The 26027-nt window shown below is 38.3% G+C and overlaps 2 protein-coding genes across 8 annotated transcripts in view; both read left to right on the top strand.

Annotated features, from left to right (window-relative positions):
* Positions 1-21209, top strand: part of htr2cl1 (5-hydroxytryptamine (serotonin) receptor 2C, G protein-coupled-like 1) — a 201362-nt gene extending 180153 nt beyond the window's left edge. For all 4 annotated transcript variants that reach the window (XM_081598965.1, XM_008435330.3, XM_008435326.3 and 1 more), the window contains 4 exons: positions 9981-10144; positions 10243-10390; positions 11639-11874; positions 13982-21209. In XM_081598965.1, the coding sequence (XP_081455091.1) occupies positions 9981-10144; positions 10243-10390; positions 11639-11874; positions 13982-14551 (1118 nt within the window). In that variant the 3' untranslated portion in view covers positions 14552-21209. The remainder of the gene's footprint in view (positions 1-9980; positions 10145-10242; positions 10391-11638; positions 11875-13981) is intronic.
* A 3576-nt stretch (positions 21210-24785) lies between these two features.
* Positions 24786-26027, top strand: part of LOC103480395 (actin-binding protein WASF3) — a 37115-nt gene continuing 35873 nt past the window's right edge. For 3 of the 4 annotated variants that reach the window (XM_008435322.3, XM_081598968.1, XM_081598967.1), the window contains exon 1: positions 24786-24916. The gene's annotated coding sequence lies outside the window, so the exon portion shown is untranslated. The remainder of the gene's footprint in view (positions 24917-26027) is intronic. The other variant, XM_008435325.3, reaches the window with a different exon arrangement.

Genomic DNA, 26027 nt, shown 5'->3' with positions numbered 1-26027 from the left:
TAATGTCGCTTTGCACCTGGGAAGCAATAACAGCAGGGCTGAGCGACTGAATTCAAAAGCTCTTCTGCTGTCGGTCGCCGTCTCTTCATCTCCTTTAGTCGTATCTGCCATTGTAATTTGGAATATTGGCATATTTAGGTGTTAGCTTGTCATGACAGCAGCACTGTCTTTAGATGACTGCTTGACATTGGAGATTATCCTTCCTGCCCACAGCAACAACATCCACCAACTTTTTGAAGTTAGCCTCCTTGGTAGAAATTATGACATTTAATTTCCTTTTAAATGTTGCAGGTGCATATTGGATCGCTAGCAATACAAATATTTGTCTAATTCTGACATATGTCAAGTAGTTATCAGTAAAATCTACATAGTTGCTCATTTTTACATTCAGAGGAATATGAGAAAAGTTTAAAAAGAATGGCACATTTATGTCTTCAAGTCTCCACATTTGCTCATTTATCAGCTATTTACCAGAGTCGGGGAATAGCTGTGGAGGGAGCTCTATAAGACAGACAGGCTGCACAATGAAGCTTAATAAGTTGTCTCTCAAACATCCAGCTGGTGTCAAAGGGCGTGATAAAAGCTGATGAGAATTTTGTGCTTTGTGTTCGGCCAAGGAGATCATTTCACACTGATAAGCAACTTAGAATAAGTGATGACAGCTCATGATTTAGGAAAAACTTACAAACAAGAGTAATAATTATCATGTTTGGAACGTACTATATTACGCAGCTCATATTAGCTTAGCATAAAGATCTTGAAATGGAATGTGTCAATCACGATTGGCCTTGTTTGGAACTGGGATGTGTATCTGTTCACTGAACCTTGAAGAGCAAATATTCAGCATAGTGAGTCAAAGCAGGCTTCTTCATTTCAACCTCGTCAGTGACACTGATTCACGCTAATCTGAAACTACTGCTTGCTGTAGTAACTAGTAGTTGGTATACAGTACAAACAACAGAGAGAGTGTCCCGTTTCCCACATGCTTTCTCATATCAGATTGCACATATTTAACATGAGGTTTCCAGCAGATCTTATTTTGAATCAATACTCCCAAAAACCAAATTTCAGTAACTCTCTCTACATTCACATTATCAATTATTATTTGTAAATCACTTCACAGTTCCCGAATAACATGAACTTGGTTTTATCTAAATTTAGTGATAATTTATTAATATCAAACCAGTTTTTCAATTTACGTAGCTCTAAATTAATGATTAATCTTTGTTTTAACACGGAGCGTTGCTGCTGTGTATCTGTTTGTATTATGGGCTTTTTCGTCCTCCTCTGTGATTCTGTTCATTCATATTAGCTTTTAGATGTTTTCCTGTTGGCCTTTCGTTAAACCCCTCAAGAGGTTCCGCAGCACAAACACTCAGCGATGATCAGAGAGAGCTTAACGTCGATCAATACTGTGGGATTAGTAATGAAACATCCAGTTTTTGGTCCATTAAGTCCCCACAGAATTATTTTCTGTTTCCTTTTGTCTTTTTTTACTCTTGGCCTTGTGCTGCTCCTGTCTGCTGTCTCTCTTTGGGGCCATTTGGCCTGAGGTGCAGCCTCTCCAGAACTAATCTAGACAAAAGTTTCCTCTTTTGTGATGAATTTTTTTAAAAAAAGCCCCAAGGCGTGCTGAGTCTGTTGGTCCACAGGCAAAATCTTTGGCGAGTTGAAATGCTTGTGTCTCTCAAAGGAGTTTCTTTTCACAACACGTTCTTTAGAACAGAGTTCAAAATGAAAAGTTTGCAGTTTTACTTAGGACAGTAACAATTTTCTGATGCTTATATCGTGTTTTTGCTGCCGTCTTCTCAGTGCTTGAGTTTTAATTATGGGACGTTCATGATAAAAGGCTGGTTTTAAAGTTTAAAGGGGCAGTGTTAAGTAAAATCTTTCTTGAGCTTTACATCATGTTATAATGTTATTTCCAAATCCAAAACAGATGTGGAGATTCTTTCATGTATTTTTGAGAAATTATTTAATCTCCCATGGCAACCATTCAGCTGTGCAAAACATCTGGGTGGACCTAGCTCCGCCTTTGAGGTGCAGCTCCTCCTTGGAGATGCAGTTTCTAAGCTTTTAAGCCTGACAGAGGCAGATCTCAGCCCCCACTCAGCTCCTTAAGACTAGCACCTGGTGGAACTGCATGAATGCTGAGCTCATTATAGGAGCTACTTATCAGCTAAACACTGATAAAAACGTTTTTAAAGGATTAATGGAGGAGCGACGTTGCAATGACTTCCTGAGGATGAAGTTTCAGAAAGAGCAGGAGTTTCTTAAAGAGACAAATGCCCAATTTCAAGATATTAAATTACGAAATCAAAGTCATATTTGATATATACATCTTTTTTATAATAAGTGAAGGCAACATATTTAATTGATTGTGCTATATAACGGCACTATCTAAGTGGAATTCAACAAATGCCCTCGAGAAAAATTATTTACTGAGGTTTGCTGACATTTGGTGGTGAATTTACGTTTTGCTTCCAACTACATTCTGTTTATCTCAATACAACTTTTTAATTAATTTTGAATAAATTAGGTTACTGCTCAAAACAAAAAACAGTAGTTTTTTAGTGGAGAGCTGGATGGAGAGCTGGATGCAATATTAGCCACATCTCAGAAGCTAATGGTGCTTTGTACAGCTATTAAACAATAACTATAAACATAATAATTTTCATATTCAGTTTCCTTCATATAAAGCAAAATATGTTGAAATGCTTAACGTGTATATTTTTCCACATACTTCAACAAATATATTTTAATAGTAATGTTTTTGAAAATTCTCTTTTGTTGACTAAATTCAGAAAGTGCAGATAAAAGTTTACTCAGAGCGATCAATTCAGAAATGAAGAGGCAGTGGGATGTTGAATAAAACATAGTGTTGATCTCAGGGTAAACCAAAACAAAGTATATTTTGTAACCAAACCGTACTGCTTTGAAAAGTTTTTTGTATTATTATTATTTGCTGCACAGCTAGATGCAGCTGAATAATCTGCTGGTCTCCTCCTTTCTTCCTTTTGTAGTCGTTCACGGCTCAGCGCCTTTGTGAGATAAGACACGCCGTGTCTTCCTCTAGCCATTTCGTTGACCCCAGTAAAGGTTCCTCACTTCTGCCTGCTGCTATGATTGAGGTCTGAGAGGTCTCCCAGCAATCGATGCAGAAAGATTATCAATGAAACATGCAGCGGGAGATCTCTGCAGCCGGACTCACCTCTGCAGCAACACCGGCTGTTTTACTTGGAGGTTGTTTAAGTTTGATCGGTTTGTACAGTAGATGTCAGGAGTGTGCGTGCTTTGAACATTTCAGGTTTTTACTATGTAAAACTTTTATTGATGCAAGTTATTTCAATGTTTTTCCAAAGCATGATAAATATAAAGAAACAGCAAAGGCCATCGTCTGTCATTCTAGAAAATATGATCAGCATCCAATAGGGATGGGCATTTATCATACCGTTTGTCATTTATCGTGATCAATTTCTTAAAAGTTTTGATTTATCGTTGTTACAATACATTCTAGTTAATGTTTAAAGTCCTTCAAAACTATATTTTTGGGATTATTTTTATTATTTTCTCCACTGTTCAATGAGAGCATCAGTAAATTAGAAATATGATTAAATGATTAAATGTGCGTATTAATAACGCAATTCACACTTAGAATCATTACAAATGGGAATATTTTTAGGAGCAGTGTTTGTGTTTGTGGAGCTATGAATGCTGTGCCATGCAATCACAGCCATACAAGTTAACGAAAAATAAAAATAAAAGAGTGATAAATAGTTCACATCATCGCTTATATCGTTATCACCATTTTATTTGTTTTATTGTGATCTTTTAACAAATATCGTGATAAAACCTTGTGTCCATATCGCCACTGCAGACATCGAGGTTTTGCAAAAATAAACTAACCGTGGTGCAGACAACCAGCTCATTCTAGTGTAAAAACTTTTCTTCATCTAAAAACGATCAATTGTCATGTTTTTCCATTGAACGAATTTCTTTTCAAAATCTTAACTTGTGTAATTATATTGTTCATTCAAACGCAGCTAGTCATCCCTCCACACAAGCAAACCACACTGTCCAAGCAAATGAGTTAAATTCGTTACTGACACTTTTAGTCTCCTCTTGACATTTACAGGAAAAAAAAACACACACACACACACTTTCAAAAACATTTCCATAAATTTCTCAAATACAGAGCTGAGATCTTACCAAGCATTTCCTCGCTGTTTGCCTCTCTCCTTCCTGGAGTTGTTCTTTTTCCGCCTGCACCCTGCTGATGTTGCAGATCTCGATCTCTTGCTACAATAATCTAACTCCAGCAGTCTGCTACGGTCATGTCACGAGAAGGTACAAAGCGAACGTGTCGGCTTTGTATTTACTGTGTCTGTTGTGTATTCTGTGGATTTACAGAGACTCGCTGCAGCTTGGCCAGAAAACTGCCATGACCTAAAGGAATGGAATCTGCTGGCTCTTAGGAACAAATTAAACAGCTCAGCAAGAAGTTTAATATGTGACTGTCAGAAGTTACATTGCAAAGTGCCTTATGAAATAGCCAGAAGAAGCCCATTAGGCACTTTTCTGTCGTGAGGAGCTGCTTTGCCCAAATTACAATATCAATTCACTTTGGACCCGAGGCCATCCAGATGCTTCCGATTTGATGTGATCTTCTTGTAATTTAATGAGGTACAGAGCACGTTTTTTATGGCGCGTAGGGGGCTGAGGTGAGGCTGGAGTAAGTTGAAACGGCATTTTAAAGCATTTTCTCCTGACCCGTTGTTTTTACATACTCCCTGAGTAAGTGAATGAATCCTTTAACTGGGCCATGATTCAGATCTATAGACACGCTGCACCATTACGTTGCACACGCAGGATCCCAGCTCCCTGCCGGAAGGCCAAAAAAACGCTTAATGACTACCATTGGTTTTAGCTGTCAAGTTGTCAACAAAACGTGCTGAATCTTAATCGTAAGTGTGAAATATAAAAGAAAAAGGGATGCAATGCTTTGCTAATAATTGTAGATAACTAGATAACAAGGTCAGGAAAAAAAAAATTGTAAATATAGCTGGAAAGACGGAAGTAGGTCAGTTATGCTAGCTTGACTTTGATAACCTTAACATGTAGATGTGCTGTGGAATTTGGTTTGTTTCGGTCCAGTAAAAGCACTGCACTGAGTTAATACCTACATGCAGGGGCGCCACCAGGAATCTCTGGCCCCATGACAAAAAAATGTAATTGGGCCCCACCTGTACAGCTGCTGTTACACTTTCTTGAGTCTATTTGACCCATAAAAGGCATCAAATTTTAAAGGCTTGCAACTGCCTTGCTTTCTTTGGTCCAAGTCTGATGCTAGAACAATTTTACTGCTTGTGAATTTTACATGCAACAGTCTGCATATAGTATGCAAATAGGTTGCTTAATTTTTTTTATATTATTAGCTTTAGCTTACTGAAATGTTTCTCCCCACCAGCAACAGTCACAGGCAATGTGCAAAATATATATGAAGCAATCAAGACTTCTCAAAAGATACTATGTTGTGGCATTTCATTCGAACATATGCAGTATATAACTTTAATAAAAAATATGTTTTCTCCATATTTGTTAAAGTTGTCACCATGTTGTGACAGTTTGCTATGAGACAGATAATCTGTGAAAAAAATCAATCTCCTCCACCTCCTCCCTGAATTACTATTGCTAGCTAAAGTAATGCACCGTTCTGACCAAAAACAACCAATCAGAACCAGGAGGAGGGTCTTAGTGCTGTCAATCAACATCATTCACTCACTGCTAAATGTGCTAATGGTGGAGAAACAACTTATTGTTACAGGAAAACTGTTTATCTGCTGTCATTGGTAGCTATGCTAACTAAACTGAGCATTCACAACAGGCTATGTTAGCTGCAGCATAGCACACAGTGAGGGGGAGGGAGGATGAGCAGCACCACATGAGATTGTGATTGACAGTACTAAAACCTGCCTCCTGCCTCCGATTGGTTGTTTCTAGATAGCACTGGGAGAAAGCAGAGGAAATAGATTTTTCACAGAGAATCTCTCATGCCATACTTTCACAACACAGTGACACTTTTAACAAATATGTAAAAAATATTTATATAAAAGTGGCATACTGCAGCTTAAATTTCACATAGGAGAGGACGGGTCAGGAGGGACGTGGCAACAGATATCTGTAATTTAAATGCAAGTTAAGGTAAAACTGTGTGAACTGGCTGCAGTCCAGACACGAGGCTGTTTTTTATTGTCATTGTATAAAGATTGTTTGAATTTCTGCCAGTAATAAATACATTGTTTCTGTTGTGTAATTGTAAAAAGAGCAAAGACAGAGAAATCCCTATGGATTCCCTGGAATGATGCTAACTAGGTTGTCACTGAACACAGTGTTACTTTTAACACTTGGGACAGGAGTTAAAGGCTATGCTGGTATCGGGGTTAGAGCTGCTGCTGACTGACTCATCTCTTAAGTGTGGTAAAACGTACAGGAACAAGTTAAATATATGAATATGTTGGTATTTTGTTTTCCTCATTAAATGCTAGTGAAATGGAGGCAAACAGTCTGTAGCTAAGCTGATTATGATCTCACACAGTCTACTCAGCTCTTGGAGAAAAACTGGGTTACAAATAGACACTCTTGTCTTTTTATCTCTCTATTTTTTTTAAAAACTTGACTCTATTTTTTTCTAGGCAGCATAGTAACTGCCACAGTCTTCTAACTGTCTTCTAACTGCTGCTGAACACGTTGTCAGGAGTGCTAAGCAGGAACGAACCATTTCATGCAGATCCGGGGGGGGGGTGTTCAGTGAAAATATGGATGTGTGCTTTTTGGTCTGGGAGGGATCAAATTACATTTTTACTGCTAAAAACAATTTTAAAAACACAATATGATTAATTTTATAATTGACAGGACCCCAGTTTTTTCTATTTCTATGAACAAAAAAACCTTGTCCTAACTTCTCCCCCCTATATGGCGCCCTTGCCTATATGTCCAGGTTTTATTTTGTCAGCAGAGTTGTGTTAAATTAGGAGCGGGTATTGATAGCAGCTAAAATATTGATCATTTGCCCTCCAACGTTGTGCAGGTGTGTGAACTTTCCATATGCAAACAATAACATGTAATGTGTCTATAAACCCGGGAGGTTTTTGCCCATGCAAGTGCGCAGGGAATAGGATGCTTGTAAATTTGAATTGCATGTTCGTGCCGGCCGGGTCAGGAGCAGTGCCGGAGCAAACAATGCTCCTTTGCCCTTACCTGCCCTCACATGAAGCATGATTCAGCTCAAGGACTAGCATGACCTGCTGTGTAGCTCTCACCCTCAGGAGATTTTTTTTTTTCCTTCTCACTGAGGTGTTCCTTTGTTTCTCAGATCAGCCAGATATTTTCAACCACACAAGAAACCCTTTCAAATCAGACCAGGCACATTAGTCAGTGTTATTATCAGAGGTCAAAAAGCCCACTGGGGCTTCAAAGGCTTGTTCTTACTGCAGTCTTTTATCAGCGCTGTCCCCCAGCAGCAAAAATGCACCTTCACGAACATCCATTAAACTCTAATACATTATAAAAACTCTAACAGCTTGTTGATTTATTACAGGTGCGGCTCTCATTACCTGCTTAATGTGTTATTTTGCCATATGTTATGAATATTTACTTTCATTTACAGAAATATAGAGACTTCACAGCCTAATGGTTAGAACAACAAATATGTTTGGGTTGTTATTAGAGGAGATGATATTGTGTTTTCTCTTCATTTTTTGTGGTCATTACTTGGTTATTATGACACAAATAGGTGTTTTTAACTTTAATATGTTGTGGAAGCCATTTTTGTTTCATTTATTTTATATGATGAGCTAAAACTTATGAGCATGTTTCTAAATTAGTAAGCTTTGCTAATAGGCTAATTTGGTCAGATTTAGCTCTTATAAAATGTTACAACTATAGCAACATTACACATACATTTTTATTTAAAAAATGCCGCTTTACACACTTCTTTTATTTTATTGAATAGCTCAACAGATATGACGTTTTATTAAATCGGACTGTTTGAAACGTGGCTAACAAGAAGTTAACTAGCAAAGCATCTCATGTTTCGTTGACAAGAACCTACCAGCACAGCAAACAATTACTGTAACCTTTATTATATTTTATCTGTGGTCTTTGTGGATAGAAAATTATCTTTGCTAATTCTGTAATAAGACAAAATGCTACAATAGTGATACAAAATTAAATTTTTTTGTTTGTTTTTTTTTGTCTCACTTAGATTTTTAATAAATTGACTGAATATCAAAGATAGCCCGAGTTAAGGAAATATTTGCTTCTAAAGCCAAAGAAAAAGCTGTACTGACCCTATAAGACAACTTAATATGTCACAACCAACTAGCCAGCTGCTAGTTGGACCAACTAGCAGCTGGCCAAACTTCTCCAGCTGGCAAGTGGTCCTTCCAGGAACACGACCGTTATGCGTTTGCTGTAACTGGGGATGAATCTTTTACACTTTACCACATTCACTCTCCCAGCAGTCTGAAATGTTCGTTGGATTTCTCCAAGCAACTTCTGATTTTCTGGTTAACACCCAAGCTGCTGCAGTAAATCGTCGTCTTTTTTGTACGCAAACAGAAAAAAAAATTAGCAAAACTTTGAGTTGTTGCTTTTTCTTTGCTTTCCATTGGTTTATGTGCGTGCATAACCATGGTGCATTTAATTAATATCTTCACCGTAACCCTGAACTCATCCATTGCTTTTTCAGACTTTGACTATTTTTATTTTTTTTTCAAATGATATCTCATTATGTGACCGACGCTCTGCACGGAGACGGCGTGCTTTTCTTGCACAGTCCAAACACATGATTTTAAGGTTACGTTGTCACTTTAAATTCCCCCAGTAACACTCCATGGACAAGCAGGTTTAGACAGTGGATGGTTGATCAGTTGACTCCTGGTCTTTGAAATGCTCCAGTGCCATCGTAAAACTTTATGCATGCATTAGACAGTACTGAAGGAATACAGCTTAGGCATTCGACATGAAAAACACAATATTTATCTGTTTAAAGCTTTGACTAGGATTGACATTCCCTCCATCCGCCTTTGAATGCTAAATCGTCTGATTTTGGACCAGCAGTGTTGTTTTGGCAGCAGCAGGCAGCCAAAAATTTGACTTTCAAATCTCTGCACACTACTTCAGCATTCCCCACTTGTCTGTAATTTCTCACAGTTTGGTTACTTATCAGTGTTGGAAAGCCTCCATCGTATGATTGCACTGTTGTCAGTACAGATCACTTGGTTCAGAACAGACTCCACAATAGTCGAGTTTGATCCGTGGCCTTTGAATGAAGTGTGCCTCAGTACATAGAGAAAACATCGTACTTAAAGCAATAGATGTTTTCATGGTGCTGCTCCTTTTACCTAGAATGAATTTGTGTTTTTGTTGACATTTTTTTTGTGTAAAAGCACAAAATCTTACCAAGTATTTTTGGTTTAGTTCATAGTTTAAATATCTTAGTACCCTTGAAATGGGACAAAACTAACTTACAAGTAACTTTTAAGTACAATATATAGGCTTGTTTGGTGAAAAAGTATTAACTAGAGGTGAAATAATCTGCCCATGTTATGAATTAAAATGTCTTTGGCAGATTACTTCAACATTAAGTAATTATTTACTTAAAATCAAAACTAACTTGATGAAAAGTTAGTTTTATCTTAAGTGTGTTGAGATATTTACACTAGAAACTAGACCAAAAATACTTGGTAAGATTTTACGTAAAAAAATGTATAGTATAAAAATGTATAAATAGTCTTGGAAACAACATATTGAGGCACATATATGGTCAAATTAGTAGCCTATACATGATTGATCTGGAAAAAGACCAAATAAATTTACTTTAAAATCTGCTTTGACAAGAAGTGACGTCTGACTAAAGACAAAACTAGTGTGTAGCAGTAAAATCTTAAACATCCTCTTCCTGCTCCGTTTCTCTCCAGGCGTGTCGATGCCCATCCCGGTGATCGGTCTCCACAACGAGGACAAGGTTTTTGTCAATGGCAGCTGTGTCCTCAACGAAGAGCGCTTCATGCTGATTGGTTCTTTTGTGGCCTTCTTCATCCCGCTTGTCATCATGGTGGTGACTTACTGCCTCACCATACAGGTAAGCGGTTCAGGAGCCGACGCGTCGTGCCTGTAGTCCTTCAAACCCAGGTTTCTGTGCTCCTATGTCTCCTCATCGTCCTGTCTGATCCTCCGTAGGTTCTCCAGAGGCAGGCCACGGTCTTCCTGTATGAAGCCAAGTCTTCTTCCCAGCAGCCTTTGAGCGCACCAGCAATCACACTGCAGCCTCCACCGAGCCCCTTCCACCTTCCACAAATCAACACTCTTTCCCCTCCAAACTCGCAAGGTAACCACTGATCACAACATAAAGTCTGGACATAGATCAACTGTGTGTTATTTGTCTTTTAAAGGGGCAGTGTTGTGTATTTTCCAGGCACATGGTGGCATTTTATATCACAATCAAGTAGTTGCGTTACAGGCCACCAGGGTGGACCGAGCTCCGCCTTCGAGGACGAAGCTCCTCCTCCTAGCTGCAGTTTCCAAATTTCAAGCTTCCACCACAGAGAAGTCCACCCCCATGAATTCCCCTACTCAACTCCTTCAGACTAGTCAGCAGCAATTAGCAAACACCTGGTGGAACTGCCCATCTGCTGAGCTGCTGCTCAGCAGATGGACTGGTAAAAACGTTAAAGGGTTAATAGTGGAGCCATGTTGTAAAGACCACCAGAAAGAGCAGGAGTTTTTAAAGAGACAGAGGCCCCATTTCAATATGACTTATGAAGTCATATTTGATATATGCAGCATTTTTATATAAGCTGAGTGTCTCGTAGTTACTTGATTGTGCTATAAAATGGCACCACATGTCTGGAAAATGTTTAATACTGCCCCTTTAAATTAGCTGTACTTTCTTAAAAGAAAAATTAAATATTGACTTTTGACGTGAAGGAAAAAAAAAAGTTTTATATGTGTAAAATAAAACTTATATCTTTCCCCAACTGAAAGCAACTGAAAATGTTAGATTTTCACACCAGTAGTAAGACATGCAACTAGTTTCTTGGTAACTGAACGATTAACCCTTTCATGCATGAATTATGATCCTTTGTGTCAGGATTTTTTTTTTCTCAAGGCATAAAAAAAGGTAGGAAAATTTTTTTTTTTTATTGTTTTTAGGTGATCAATTGTAATTTTCTCCAAATACAAAGTTGTTATTTGAAAAATACATCAGTAGTGTTGTTCTTTAGGGGTTATCTGATGTCACAATATTTTTTTTACCTCCAAGAGTCGTCTACAGTAGAAGGAGGGACCGGGTCGGTCGGCATGCTTCTTTGTCTGTCGGCCATATTGGATTTAACAAAAAATAACTTCTTGCGTTTGCAGCTGATGGTCAGTAGTTGATTGTGTATTTTATGATGAGTTAGTGTCCACTTCAGTGGTCTGTGTGCATTTATAACATAAACGCAGTGACCACTATGCATGAAAGGGTTAATTCCCGTAATTAATTACTGTATTGAATGCATATTGAATGCATAGTTTCCCCTTTTCTCCCCTTAAGCCCTACAGATCCTTGTATTTTCTGTGTTTTTCTCCTGAACAGAACTGAAGCCGCCGCCCCTCCAGGGCAGACGGAACACGCTGAGCTGCCTGAAGGGCCCGGAGCCCAGCATTCTGCTCAGCGCCTCCACCTCGGACAGCCTCAGCATCATTCCCAGCTCCGAGGCCGCATCGCAGCTCAGCTCTCCGGCCGCCGGGCCAGGCCGGAGCGATGCCTCGGGTTGCCATGGGAGACGAGGGATGATGCAGGCCATAAAGAACGAGAGGCGGGCCTCCAAGGTGAGAAGGGAAGCTGCAGCTAGAAGCGAGGATTGGCAGGACAATAAACACGAATGAATACTTTTCTCTTTTTTCCTTGTTTGTTTTGTATGATAGATTATTAAGGCCAGCCTAAATAAAAAATGTGTTACAAGAATAAAGTCATACAAGAATAATAAAGTTATGAGAATAAAGTCGTAAAATTCAGAGAAATTACTTTATTTTCATAATACTATGACAATATGGCATAATGTTATGACATATTCTCCTACGACTTTATTCTTTACATCTTGACTATTCTGATAATTGTATTGTTTTTTATACGTAGTATTGTACCCACAAACTGGCAAATAATATCCAGAGACTCTTGATTGGGTTTTTCTTTTGCCCCAACAACTATCATTTTTATAGTTAAATGACCCAAATAGAGACACAAAATATCAGTGAAAATGGAAAAACTCAGTGAAATAAGGAAGTGACAGGAGCAAATGCAGGATGTGGAACAAGGACGCGAACAGACAGGGTGACAGAAGGATCCAGAAACAAAGAAAATCCAGAAGCTTAACCACCTTGGGTCGGGAACACCAACACTGATCCGAGTGTCACAAAAGCAGAACGCAAGAACAAACAAAATACAAAGGACTGGACAGTACATGGTAAGACATAAATTGATATAAACAAGATCAATATTCAAAGAAATAAGAAAACCAAATTACAAAGAGCAATTATCTACAAAGATCCACAAGGTGTTTAAAGTTCTAGTAAATCCTGGAAGTGAATGTGAGATGGAACGTCTTTCAAAAAAACTGTTTTCCTAATGGTGGAGAAACAACTTATCGTTGTTTCTCCACCATTAGCACATTTAGCAGCACGTACATGAGGATAATTGACAGCGCCAAGACCCTCCTCCTGGCAGTTTAAACAACGATATATACTTATAAAAATGTTTTATAAAAGTTACACACCCCAGCGATGAGCTTTTATGTCAAGAAAAACTGTTCAAATTTCTTAAAAACATGACATGTTTTTGTTGTTGTCTTCGGTGATGTGGAAATGTCTGCTGCAGTGAGGCAAGCTAAAGAAAAACTCCAGCTACAACGAACCTTGAGCTTCTGCAGTCACAATCCCTTTCGTCCGCCGCAGCCGCCTCTGACACCGAATATCTGTGTCATTCTGTAAAACCAGGATGGGTGAATTTTTCTGACGCGGACGTTTCCCAACAGTGGACTTAGACATTTTTCTTCCAGAATATTCAGTGCAGTTCACGTCGCATGCTATCAAATCCTGTCAGGCACTTTGAGTAACGTCAGGAAGCTTGGAGTGCTGCCAGAGTCGAGCAGAGCGGTGACGGAATTCAAATTCCTCTTTAATGACAAAGAGGCAAAAAAGCTCATACACCTACAGCCAACTAGGCATAACATTATGACCGCCGTGGTCACAAAGTTCTTCTCAAAAAGGGTAAATCCAACAAAGTACACAGCAATTCAGAATAGAGGAAACAAACTGCAGTAAAATCAAGTGTAACTCAAAGCTTCTTGGAATGAGAAGGTCTTTAAGCTGCTTTTTAAACCCTGTTTAATCCGCTTTAATTGAACTTTAGTTCATTTGTCTAGGTGAAGTCCAGTTTGCTTTGGGAGATGTGGATGCAAACTCTGGTCTGCCTACAAACCTCAGTTTCGGTTCAGTTAAAGTGAAGTCTGGCGCGGTGCGAATGTATGTATGGGTCAAGCGGTCAGAGACCACTCGAAAACCTACCACTGGGGATAGGAGGATGATGGCGTGTCATGTTTTCTAATGACTTGTCGCATGAACATACTTAATTCATGTGCAATTTTAGTTGTGTTTTTGAAACACAGCAGTTGCATTTTTTGTTTTTTTGTTTGAATCAACATTAGTAGATCAACAAAGTTTTGTGCTCATTTGTAATAGAAACGTAGCCGCAGAAAGCTAACAGTAGGCAGACCATCACTGTTTTTGCCATGCTGACTCAAGTTCACTGCTGAAACAACCAACAACAATCATGTGTTTGATGAACGCGTTGTGTGTGGATCGCCAACCTGGAGGAACATTAAAACCACATTTTGTCTTTTTGTTAAAATACTAACTTCTCCCCTCACTTTTGCTTCAGGTCCTGGGAATTGTCTTCTTCCTCTTCCTTGTCATGTGGTGTCCGTTCTTCATCACCAACGTCACCTTTGTCCTGTGCCACGACTCTTGCAACGAGTCGCTGCTCCACGATCTCCTGAACGTCTTTGTCTGGGTGGGTTACATCTCCTCCGGGGTCAATCCTCTGGTCTACACCCTCTTCAACAAGACCTACAGGAGAGCTTTCTCCAACTACATCAGGTGCCAGTACAAAGCCGGGGCTAACGCGGCGGGACAGGGTGGCAAAACCCTCCTCACGCCCCAGCAGTGCCCGTCGCACGCCGTCACCCCTCTGTTGATGGGCGGCCACGACAAAGCAGGGGTGGACCGCAACAGTAACTGTCGCAACGGCAGCAGGGGAGACAACGGGAGGTTGACGGTAGACCCGGAGGACACGACAGACGACGGGACGCAAATCGGATTAGTGTCACAGAGCCTGTCGGAATGCCACAACGCCGGCACGCTTTCAGAAACGGAGCCAGAAACGGAGATTGAGCAGGAGCTGTCGCTCATCAGCTACCCTCCCCCCAGAGAACACACAAGCAGCGTGTGACTGCATGCTCGCCCCCCTTTTGCTCCGACTCCAACCTTCTCACCTGGGGGCTGTTACGTGGAGAGCTGCTGAAGTGCACCAGCTCTATCCGGACATCACAGAAGCAGAGGGCGGAAAGGCGTCGAAGAGAAAAATAACCCTCAACATTCCAAACACGTTTGCCGTCAGCTTCGCCAAAACGTTCGGTCTCATACCGTGAAGCTCAGGTTTTGACCTGTGGGGTTGATGTGTTCATCAACCAAACCTTGTGTTGCATTTCATGGAGACTGAGGTATCGAGCGAGGCAAGGGACAAAGTGAAGTGGGACTCGCTGTTAACCTGGTATGAAGTCAGGCGGCCCCTCCTGGAGTCCCACTGATGCGGGTTACAGAGCCAAGCGGGCCCCCCACGGAGTCCAACTGTGACTTGGAGCCCTCGCAGAGAGCGAAGACACGGTCCGAGCAAACTCAACCAAATACACATCTGAAACAGTCAAGCTTGACTGGCTGAACCTTTTCACACTGCTCAGCTGACGGAGTCTACAGAGGAGACTCTTCATAACGGCTGCAGTGAAAGTTTTCCCTGAGAGAACAGAGATGAAGGAATGTACAATCACCTCTAGGCTCCGGTGGACTCGCAGTGCCATCTAGTGGTCATGGAAATATCTTCGATTGACCAAAGTAGATAAAAGAGCTAAAAGTAAAAGGGAAAGATGAGGGGGGGAATAAAAAAAAGGCAGAGTCCTTTCACCTTTACTGCTTCTGTCGTCAAATACAACCACCTTGGAGACTCACAGCTTCCAAAATGTTTTTACTGAAATCCACCAATAAAGTTTAAACTAAAAGAGGGGGGGGGGATGTTTTTGATAGAGTGCACAACTATTTTACAGATTGTCTTTAATAGGAACAAAGCATATGAATTTTTTTACACTAGCCATTCGAAATAGTCATGGTTTTTATCAGCTAGTCTTAAATGTGGAGGTTTATATGCCCATGTTGCCATCTCTTCCTTTGTTTTCTACTCTAGAAGAAAAGCATGGCAGTCCGCAACTTTACTTAGTGTTCAGCTGTAGTACAAGCAAGAGCTGAAAAAAGAACATTTTCTGTCTGCTTACACCATGAAACGGATCTATTTGTGACCTGATCAGTTTCTTCATCTCTGTTAGGATGTGGGCCACTGAAAAACAACAAAATACAGAGACAATATTCAAACCAACATCAAAAACCTGATACTTTCAAAAGTATTCACACCCCTTGAAGTGTTTTAGGTTTTTTAATCTTTACAAACAAAAAGTTTAGTGTATTTAAAGGGGCAGTATTATGTATTTTCCAGGCATAAAGTGCTATTCTGTAGCACAAATAACTGATATAAAAATACTATATATATTTAATATAACTTTAAAGAAATTTGACTTAGTAATTTAACACCTTGAAATTGGACTTCCGTCTCTTTAAGAACCTTCTGCTCTTTCTGAAGCTTCGCCTTCAGGAAGTCATCACAACATGGCTCCTCTATTAACCCTTTAACAACGTTTTTACCAGAGTTGCTCTGAGAAGTAGCTCCAGGTGTTTGCTAATTGCTCCTGGCTAGTCTGAAGGAGCTGATTGGTGGAGTCACAGAAAAGGTGTGATTTGTGAGGCGGAAGCTCTGAAACTTTGAAACTGCATCTCGAAGGCGGGGCTAGCTCCACCCAGGCGTTTTGCACAGCTGAATGGTTGCCATGGAGATTAAAAGATTTCTCAAACTGTATTTCAAGAGAAAAGTAGTTGTGAACAATATTGAATCAGGCTGACTCAGTTTATTCACACGCCTTTAATCTTTCTAAAACAACATGATATTTTCCCTCCAGTTCAAACAAGTAAAAATGTTGAAACAAACTTTAAGGTGCATGAATACTTTTGGATGGCTCTGTACCTACATCACCTGGTTCTCATTACTTCCAAGCATACATTTAGCCTATTTTGTAGTCTTCTCTAAAGGACAAATGGAAAGAGCTTCTGTGTTATTTACTTCTATGAGAAGCAGGGATTTCAGTCAAAGCTCAGCTGTTCATCAGCTCTACCTTTTCTTTTTTTTCATCTGAACTCTTTAAGCTGCTGTTCCGCCAAAGCGTAGCAGAGTTCGGACGATAAGAGCCAATGAATTAAAACAGGAACACTGATGCGTTTTGCATATTTATCAGCTTTGGTTGAAAATGAATAATTTAAAAGGAGATAATCAGATGATCAAAGCGCTCTCCTGTTGCACGTTCCCTCTGATGACGGCTTTTCAAATGGAAATGCCCGGCAGAACTGCAGCTTTGACAGGAATCCCGGTGATCAAACCGTCTAATTCAGACCGTCAGAGCAGAGAGAGCAAATATGTTTCGAATTTCAAAAATAGGGTGAGAACCTCGGCGCGCTTTGATCAACCACTGACTCTGCAACTTGCAAAATTTATAGTCCTGTCATTCAGAAACAAAACCCCCCCAAACCCAACGCTAGCATCCCTTTTGAGTTTTCAACCAGACATGGAAACTTTTCGCCTGCAAAATTACTTTTTAAACTTTAAACTTTCTCAGTTTTTGAGTCAAACTCAGCAACTTTGAGTTTCAGTCAACTGAGGTGTCAGAGTGAAGAAGTTGGAAGATCGATAAATATCAAAAAAGTAGCTTAACTAAAAAAAAAAAACGTAAACTCTCATGAGTCAAGTTACCAATGAAACTCAAAAGTTTGTGCAGAAAATCTGATTTCTAATACAGCAGAAAGTGACGTAGAATCTGGCTTTTGGTTTTAGTCGGGCAAATGAAGTTCATTGGCAGGATCGTTTCTGATAGATGTATTTGTTTTCTTTTTTTAATTTGAACAAAGCAAAAGTATTCTCAGATTGTACAACAGTGTTTTAGGGCCATTGTAGATATAAACAAAGCAGTAGTAAATTTCTACCACAAATGTTCAGAAATGTTGAGATTAATCTCTGAAATTTTCTAGAAAAAACAACTTGGAGATATCTGAGTTTGAAAAGTCAAAAATACTATCTAGAAAGAAAAATTGAGGTTGAGCTCAGAAATTTTGTATAGAAAACTTGGAAAAATCTGCTTTTCAAAAGTTTATTTTTAAATGTCCAAAACTGGAAAATGTTCAGTTTTTGAAACTCTGAAATGTCCATGTTTTTTTTTTTTTCTTCTAGAAAATTTCTGAGATTTATCTCAAAATTTCTGAGTTTTTGGTGGAAATTTACTCCTTTTTTTTTTTTCTGTCAAAATGAGAGTCACGAACGATGTTTGTAGGGTTGAAAGGTCGAACTCCCGCTGTCACACCTCTTATCGCTGAGGCCAAATAGCCAATAACCAGTTGGCTTCACCATTGGTGTTGGTTGATTCTGTCCATCCAACAATATTCTTTAATCTGAGAGCGACTGTGTAGCCGCTGGTCTAGATCTTCATAGGTACGACTCAAAAACGTCAGAAAAACAAGAACAGAGGCTCCAATCTGCAATTACAAAATAAATAATGGCCGAAGTTCTTTCCTCCTTGAAGTTATTTGGACGTTTCTATTAAGTATCGGTCAACTCCTTTTTTTTTTACATCTCAAGGGTAGATAATGGAACATTTTTAAAATATCAAATTTATGAATATAATCAAGTCTTTGCGCAAAATTTTAACCCTATGTGGATTAAAAAACACACAATAAAATCAAACTTTTACACTCAAATTATGTTTTCCAAAGTAGCTTGATGATTTTTTTTTTTGTTCACCACATCGTCAACTTTGGGTAAAGAATAGTTTTAACCATTAAAATCCTAAATTAAATCCAGCCATAAGTAGTTCTGAGCAGAACTGCCTGTGGCTTTTTCATAAAGAGAAGAAATGGAGGGTTTTTATTACCCTTGTAGTAATTTTATCGGTAATATAGTAAAGCAATGTCCAATTTGCTAAACTGCTCTGTGGGTTGCTAAAAAAAGGCAAATTAAAACTCCATTCAGACCTTTCATAGACTCCTAACGACCTTCAGCCGGCTCTGAAGTGACGAAGTGTTTTAACAGAACAATGTCCTACAAAAACATCAAACTGCACAAAGCAAGAAAAGGGAGGACGGCTTCTGCAGCAGGACAAAAATCCTTATTTCACCCCAAGGAATGTGAACAGATGGTTCCTCAGCCTATAAATCTGTGTAAGGTTTTCCTCTACACTCTCACCTGGGTCACTTTACTCCTGCTAAAGACGCTCACGGCGTAAATGGAGCTATTTAATGAAACGTATCGGGTTTCACCGACATTTCTTTTGCAGCCGTGTTGGGAGTGTGACCCAGTCATCCATAGGTTTCTTTGAAGCCCCCAAAGCTTCTCAGAGGCTGAATATTAACAACTTTCAATTCAATTCGCTGTTTCTCTTTTCACTCCTAACTTTTAGTGAGTCAGAGTTTATGCCAGTAAGTTAGAACTCCGATCTAATAGGCGACTGTCTTTGAATTTGTACATCTAGGCTGAAAACAGAAGATTCTCTTTTCTCATCATGATTTTGTCAAATAGCTACAGACTTGAACAATTTTCTGTCCACTAGGAGAGGTTACAACGAGCTATTGACTGTACCAAAGTTTGTAAGTATTTCCTCCATTACGGATTTATAGAACTATTTTTAAAAGATAACCTGAGATAATACAAATTCAAATGATTTATTTCAGGGAAAAGGTCCAACCTGGCTTGTATGTGTAATTGGTAATTTTAGCAATCGGTTGTAAGGCCTTTGGTACCAAAATCTCCAGTCAAGTAATAGTGAAAATAGACATTGGGTCAAAGGTCATTTCTCTACCAGTTCTTTGTTCTACTGTCAGGACCCACTCCTCTTAATGGTACCGGTTTTGTCTCGTTAGTCACCAGGTTTTCACCAAACGACTCCGAGATCATCGGATATTTTCTAGTAGAAGTGGGACAGGCCTTTGTGTTGTTTTCGGTCTGCAGTAGGTTTTCATCTCTGAACGTCACCGTGGATGTCTCTCTGTTTTACGTAAATGAACGCAGAGCAGAATTGATCTGCGCTGCTTCATTGCTCTGCGTTCATTTACGTTCTTTTGAATGAGTCGTTAGCTGCGTTTCCATTGACCATAAAATTGAACAAATTGGAATTACGAAAATGAGTTTGCCTAATGGAAACGTGCCAATTTAGGAAAAAACAAACATGTTTTTCAATTAAATGCTTTAGCGGTAGGATGAGGTAGTTTTTCAGCTGTATCAGAATTTGGTTATTTTGTAAATTTACACAAATTGGAATTACCAAAGTAAATTTTCTTAACAGAAACACATCAGTTTTGAAAAAAAACTCACATTTTTGGATGAAATGTTTTTGTTCCAGGATGAGGTAGTTTTTCAGTAATATAATTTCAGTATCTTGCAAAATTGCAGTATAAACACTTTTTTCGCATCACAAAAGTCATGTGATCAACAACCAGATGTTACTGCTGGTGGAAAAGATGAAGGAGACGACAGGAAGTGGTGGGAGGATGACGGTGCAACATCCTCCCACCACTTCCTGACATTACGTGAACAAACGTATTCATGTGATTTTAATTGTGTTTCTCATTGAATTGAAACACCAAATTACTAAATTGTGTGGGGTTTTCACATTAGTGGATTATCGACTAGATTTTGCTCCCATTTTTTGTGGAGCTGCAGCTACTGATGCGGTTTTGGAGTAACTTTGTTGGGCTGCCCAACCCTTGCTCCATGTTTTCTGTAATAGCAGATAACGACCCTCCCTGTTGGTTTCTGGAGTCCCAAAGCCTTAAAATGGCTTCGTAACAGTTTTCAGACTATTAGACATTAACAGATTTGTTTAGTTTTTAAGTCTTTTGGTCTTCATGCTGTCAGACAGGTTCTATGTAAATGATTTCTCAGTTCTGCTGGGACGGTTACATTTTCACATCAGGATAGCCTTGATTGGACACAGTTGCTCCCCTCATTAATGAAGCACTTTTTTAAACGTTTTCTTGTATTTAATCAATCAGGATCTCTTCGTCTGATACTAAACATTTTTTGGTGAGCTGAAAATCTGAAACATACGACAGAGTATTAGGGTTACGCTAAGATAATATAGAGAATAAAGTCATAATATCTTTATTTTAGTAATTTTATTACTTTATTTTTTATGTTTACTTAGTATGGCCCTATTACTCCATCATACAAACGTGTAAATGAAGAACAAAAAAAACTTTTCATTTAGAATAAAATACTTTTTCACATCATTTGAAGTGTTTCAAATCTCCTTGAACCGACCTTAAATAAATTTCCTCCTACTACCACTTTTTCCCCTCTAAAAAAATAATACATCATGATTAGAGTTTAAAATAGAGGAGGGGAAATAGTAGTGAGAGAGCCACAGTTTAATAACTATGCGTCTAGTGTACCTGTGTGTACCTGCGACCCAAGCTGCTGCTGCTGCTGCCTGAGATTGATTTTCTGGTTTGTATTGATTGTGTCCAGCCCTGCAAATTCAATCAAGGCCAGATATAGGAAAGCAATCACTGTGAAGACATATGTGGAAAGTTATAAAGTAATAATTTGATCTGGGTCTGGTGTGTACAGGGATAGCTTCAGTTATTTGTTGAGTGTCCCTCTGCTTTTTTTTTCTGTATCCATTGAATTTTATATTTCCAACAAAGCTGCATAAGAATAAATGTTTTGACGATAAAGAAATAATCTGTTATTTATTTTTGTCCCCCAAGCACTGACTAATTACTGAAGTCCACAGCTACTGTAGGTCAGCATTCAAATGACAGGAGACGGATAGCTAGCTAGCTTAGCGTGTGTTAAGGTAAACAGGTGGGGAAAAAAACATCTTTATGACAAAACCTTTCATTAAAACATTGTATACAATTCTCTTTCTCTGTGCCAGCATTGACTTAGAAAAAAATTAAGATAAGCTAATTATTTTTGTCAACCTCTTTCTAGATATTATTAAAAAATTTTAATTGAAAGTAAAGTAATCATGTGATATCTTATTAAACCGTTATCAGTTTTTATGTGTTGTAAATGTACAGAGGCAGTAAAAGAAGCTCTGAATCAGCTAAACAGCTAACTCCACACATTAACTTAAGCTAGCATAGCATAACCTCCTTTTGATATAACTATGCAATAGCTAACTGCATTGTTTGGTTTTTGTTTATTTTAGTTTTGTAAATGTAGTGAAATCTGGCAACTTTATCAAAGCAGAAGTTCTTCTAATTAGACTGTGGTTCTTTATTTTCTTCCTTTTACAAAGTTTACGCTAAGCAAACATCACTGAGAGCTAACTGCATCCATTAGCTTTGCTCAAACCTTCTGGTTGAAAGCTACTAGCTTCTCATTGAAGCCGTTGATTCACAAGTGTGGTGTTTGGAGATGCTGTACAGAAATTAACCTTAATGAACATGATAATGGTGAAGCACCTTTATGCTGTAATGTTCAACAAGATAAGGACACTTGTAAATTGACAATACATTGACTGTTGAAGCCCATTTTTGATTGATTTTATAGAAATATTTGTATTGTCAACCAATAACTGGGTCATTGGTCTTTTGCTATTCTTTTGTAGGTCAGAAGCAGAAAGGTTTGGAAATCTTTAGAGTATCAATGCTGTAAAACTAACGATGGTCAAAACGTTTTACTGTAAAATCAAGCTACAACTTTTGGTCTACTAATAGAAACTGCAATAAATGATTAGCAAAACAGCATTTAGTATCATAAAACATACTTAAAATTTTAAGAAAATAAAATGTTTGCTGAGCAGTTTTCAAAATAATTCAGTAAGCACAGCGGATCATTTGAAAAAAAAAATCTCATAATCTATCCTAGCTACTGGTTGAAATTTAGCAAATAACTGCCACTAAATCCTAAGTGACAAACTTACAGTTTTATTCATTTCACACATTACATGGATTTTATTCACGTTTCCAAGTCCTTATTTCTGTTAACTATGATGAATTTCCAACTTCAGCTAATAAAAAACACATAGGAATATTATATCACACTAAATAAAGAGAACATTTTTAATACAGAAACACAGGCAGGTTTGTTTAATACCTGTTTTTTCCCCCAAAAGTTACTTTAAACTTCATAAATGAGCTTCATCAGTACTCATCTTCTCACTGGTTATGACTATGTCTTTGCAAAAGATTTTATTGAAAAAGTTTGACGAAGAAAGTTGCAGGATTTGGATCTCAGTTTTCAAGTATCCTGTAGGTTCTGGATGTCCCAACACAGCTGAATTAATAGATGAATTGGCCTCTCAGTGTGTCGAGTTCTGCACATAAACTATTCAGTTGGTAAACCAGGGAAACATCTGAAATATGCAGGGCACCAGCTCTTAAGGACCAGAGTTGACCACCCTTCCTCTAGAGTGCTATGTTAACTTTAATTGGATTACTTTTTCCAATCACCAGAGTAGCTTGTTTAGATACAACCACAATGAAATTAACATGTTAGAAGATGAAATCTATTCAACTTACATACGAAATAAGAGCGGCACTTGGTGCAGACCGATGTAAGAAGCTCTTTACATGATTGCAAGCATAAAGTGGCGTGGAGAGTTGGCAGGATGATCAATCAGAAAAGCCACAGTGGTTTCCTGAAAAACACACTTCATCCAATTTTAAAGGGGCCTCAGGCTGATTACTGATAAATGAAGGTGCTGCAGGCAAGACTTCAAGCTACAGCAGTATCTGTAGTAACCGACGCTCTGCTGAAAACGTCAGCATTGCATTTTTTATGCCATTCAAACTTCAAGAGGCCAGTAGTGATCTCGCAAAGGGTTGAATTGAGGTTAGACAACGCTTGTAAAGCATGTAATTGCTACAATGAGCCACAAGGTGGCGACAAAGCTGCGTACATGACAATGAACATCTCAACAAATTGAAATTAAAAGGTTACGATAAAAAGAAGGAAATACATTACTGTTATTTTTTGTTGATATTGACAAAGGATAAAGCTAATACAAACCATACAGCTCACATTTTAGTTTTCTCTATTATTATCTTAGAAATATTCATTCAGTGTCATTTCAAAGAGCTAAGATTATTTTTAAGTTAGTTAGGTTTTGATTTATAGCCCTTTTTTCCTAGTAGTGACCAAAATAAAACTTGGGACAGTTGGCCTTATTGACAATGTCTTTTTACTCACTACTTATTAATAAAGAAATGTATTATTACTACAATCAAGGATTATTAATACATGTAGTTTATCATTTTAAACTATACCTTCAGCTTTAGCAGTGCCACTGTAAATAATGGCAGACTTATTCTGAATGCTGAAGTGAGAATTAACTGAGCCTAGAGAAAGCTGACGGTGGCCATGATGGATCACTTTCCTTCAGCTTTAAGAGAACCTGATCTTTAATTCATGTTGGCTTCATGTGGAGAATAACAATAAGATTTTTTTTAAATAATAAGCACCTTTTTGTGTGTGGAATCTGATTTCAGTGTGACCATTTGCAGTGCCCGTGCGTTTACAGCTAAAAGGCTCATCTATCTCTTGATGTATGGTCGACGAGAAGATGCTCTTTTTGGGCTGGGATGGATCAGCACCACGGGCAGTGGTAGAGAGCGCGTTAGGTAGCGCCATTAAAATCAGCACCACGGCCAGGGACGGAGATCTGTTTGAAACGTGATGCAGCAGCACCACCTAGTGGTAACGGAGGGGAATAGCAGCAGACTATGTAATATTTCATTATCTTGCAGCACAGTACATTTAATCGTTGATTTGAAAAGCCAGAGGCGACTCATTTATCTCACCATGTGATTAATATGATGAGAAAAATGTACCATATGAGTGAATTGAAGGAAATGACTAAAAACACAATGGTTAACTTTGACAACTGTAAATATGGGAGTGTTTATTGCACTTTTACTGGGCTTGGAAAATAATTCATATTTACATATTTATTTCATACTGTTTAAAGCCCTCTAGGTCTTCAGTCTTCACAGTTTTTTTTTGGTGGAGAGTCAAGCTGCAGTGTTTTCGCAACAAATGTTGTAACGACCCGACTAAGGCTTTTCGATTTTGGGTAGCACGAGCTTTTAATTGGATTATAATTAGGATTAGCAGCACGCTAACTCAAATACAAAATGCAACATGTCGAGTCATTTTTTTCAGTTGTAACTAGTCCCTGGCGGAATAATACATGTAAAACCAGCTTCTGTGGTTTATTTAGTCGAAATAAGCGTGTAGAAAGAAAGAAAAAGTCGTGTTTAGGCCCCGTGGCGGAGGCTTTCTTTTCATCCTCTCCTCGACGTAGACAGACTCGACTGTCGTCGAAAAGATTCGGACAGGTTCGGATACGCATGCGTCCTTCGGCTGGTTTGCTGCGGCTCTGTTTGAGCCTGACAGCTGTGTCAAGCTAGCAAAAACAGCAACGTCTCCTGTCCAGAGCTACACAAAGTAAGACAAATGTAATGTTCTTCGTTGACCAGTTTACTATTGACGATTTACAGAAATGTTTTGTAGCATATTTTCCGAACGAAAGATGGAACGTTTACGTAAAAATATAGATTACACTCTAGGAGCTTGAATGTATCATAAAGCTATCCGCCTTCAATCAGATATACGTTCAAATCTAGGATAAATATGGACACAGATTTGTTGTGTGAATAAAATAATATACTCTTTGATTAGTTTACCCATCTGCTATTGTAATCAACTGCGAGCTACATATAAAACCTAAATGGACTACAAATTATTAATACCTGTAGAAATGACATTTTTCTACTTTCCAATCTAATTGTGAAGTGAAAGATTTAAAAAAAAAAATTAAACTATTTTGTTTTAAAAGATTACGCATGACTTTTATTTAGGTGATGAAATTAAATAATTAAAAAAAAACATAAACATAACAGTCCATCCATAATCTGTTCAAAAAGGATAGAATGAAGCTCATCTTTGTTTTCTACCCCTAAAATTAATAGACTATCTGGTTTCAACTGTCTTTACAAATAGAAATATGAAGAGACCAACTCCTTTACTCTTATAACATTAAATAAAATGGTTGTTTGCGCCATTAAAGTCTGCCACTCCGAATTTATTATTGATACGTCACTTCTTAAAACTGTTGATTGCACTGGCTTTTACCAAGGGATATCAGAGATGACAAAATAAATACATAATTTAAAATATAAAGAGAATTGGATTCAAATGCAAGCTACGCATTACAAATAATAATAATAATAATAAAAACAATCTGAAATGTTCCTTCCACTTCAGAATTTATTCACTGCCAACCGAAGTGACATTATTTTTAAACAGTGATTAAAATAATTGATGCTTGTAGCAATACAGAAATTTGTTTTACTTTTTTATGCAAGAAGCATTCTGAATCTAAAACGGAAAATAAAAATGGACAAAACACTTAAAAATAAAACGTAAAACAACGACAAAATAGGAATAGGATTATTTTTCTGAGCGCAACATTAAAACCTAATGTGGGGATTAAAAATTGGATGCTTTCTTGGACATTCAGTCTCGTTAACGAACGCTTTATCAGCGACAAACTGGA

This window comes from Poecilia reticulata, chromosome 18 (assembly GCF_904066995.2).
Source record: "Poecilia reticulata chromosome 18, P_reticulata-male-v2, whole genome shotgun sequence".
Lineage (NCBI taxonomy): Eukaryota > Metazoa > Chordata > Actinopteri > Cyprinodontiformes > Poeciliidae > Poecilia > Poecilia reticulata.
Note: the sequence above shows the minus strand (reverse complement) of the source record. Positions and strands in the feature narration are given on the sequence as shown.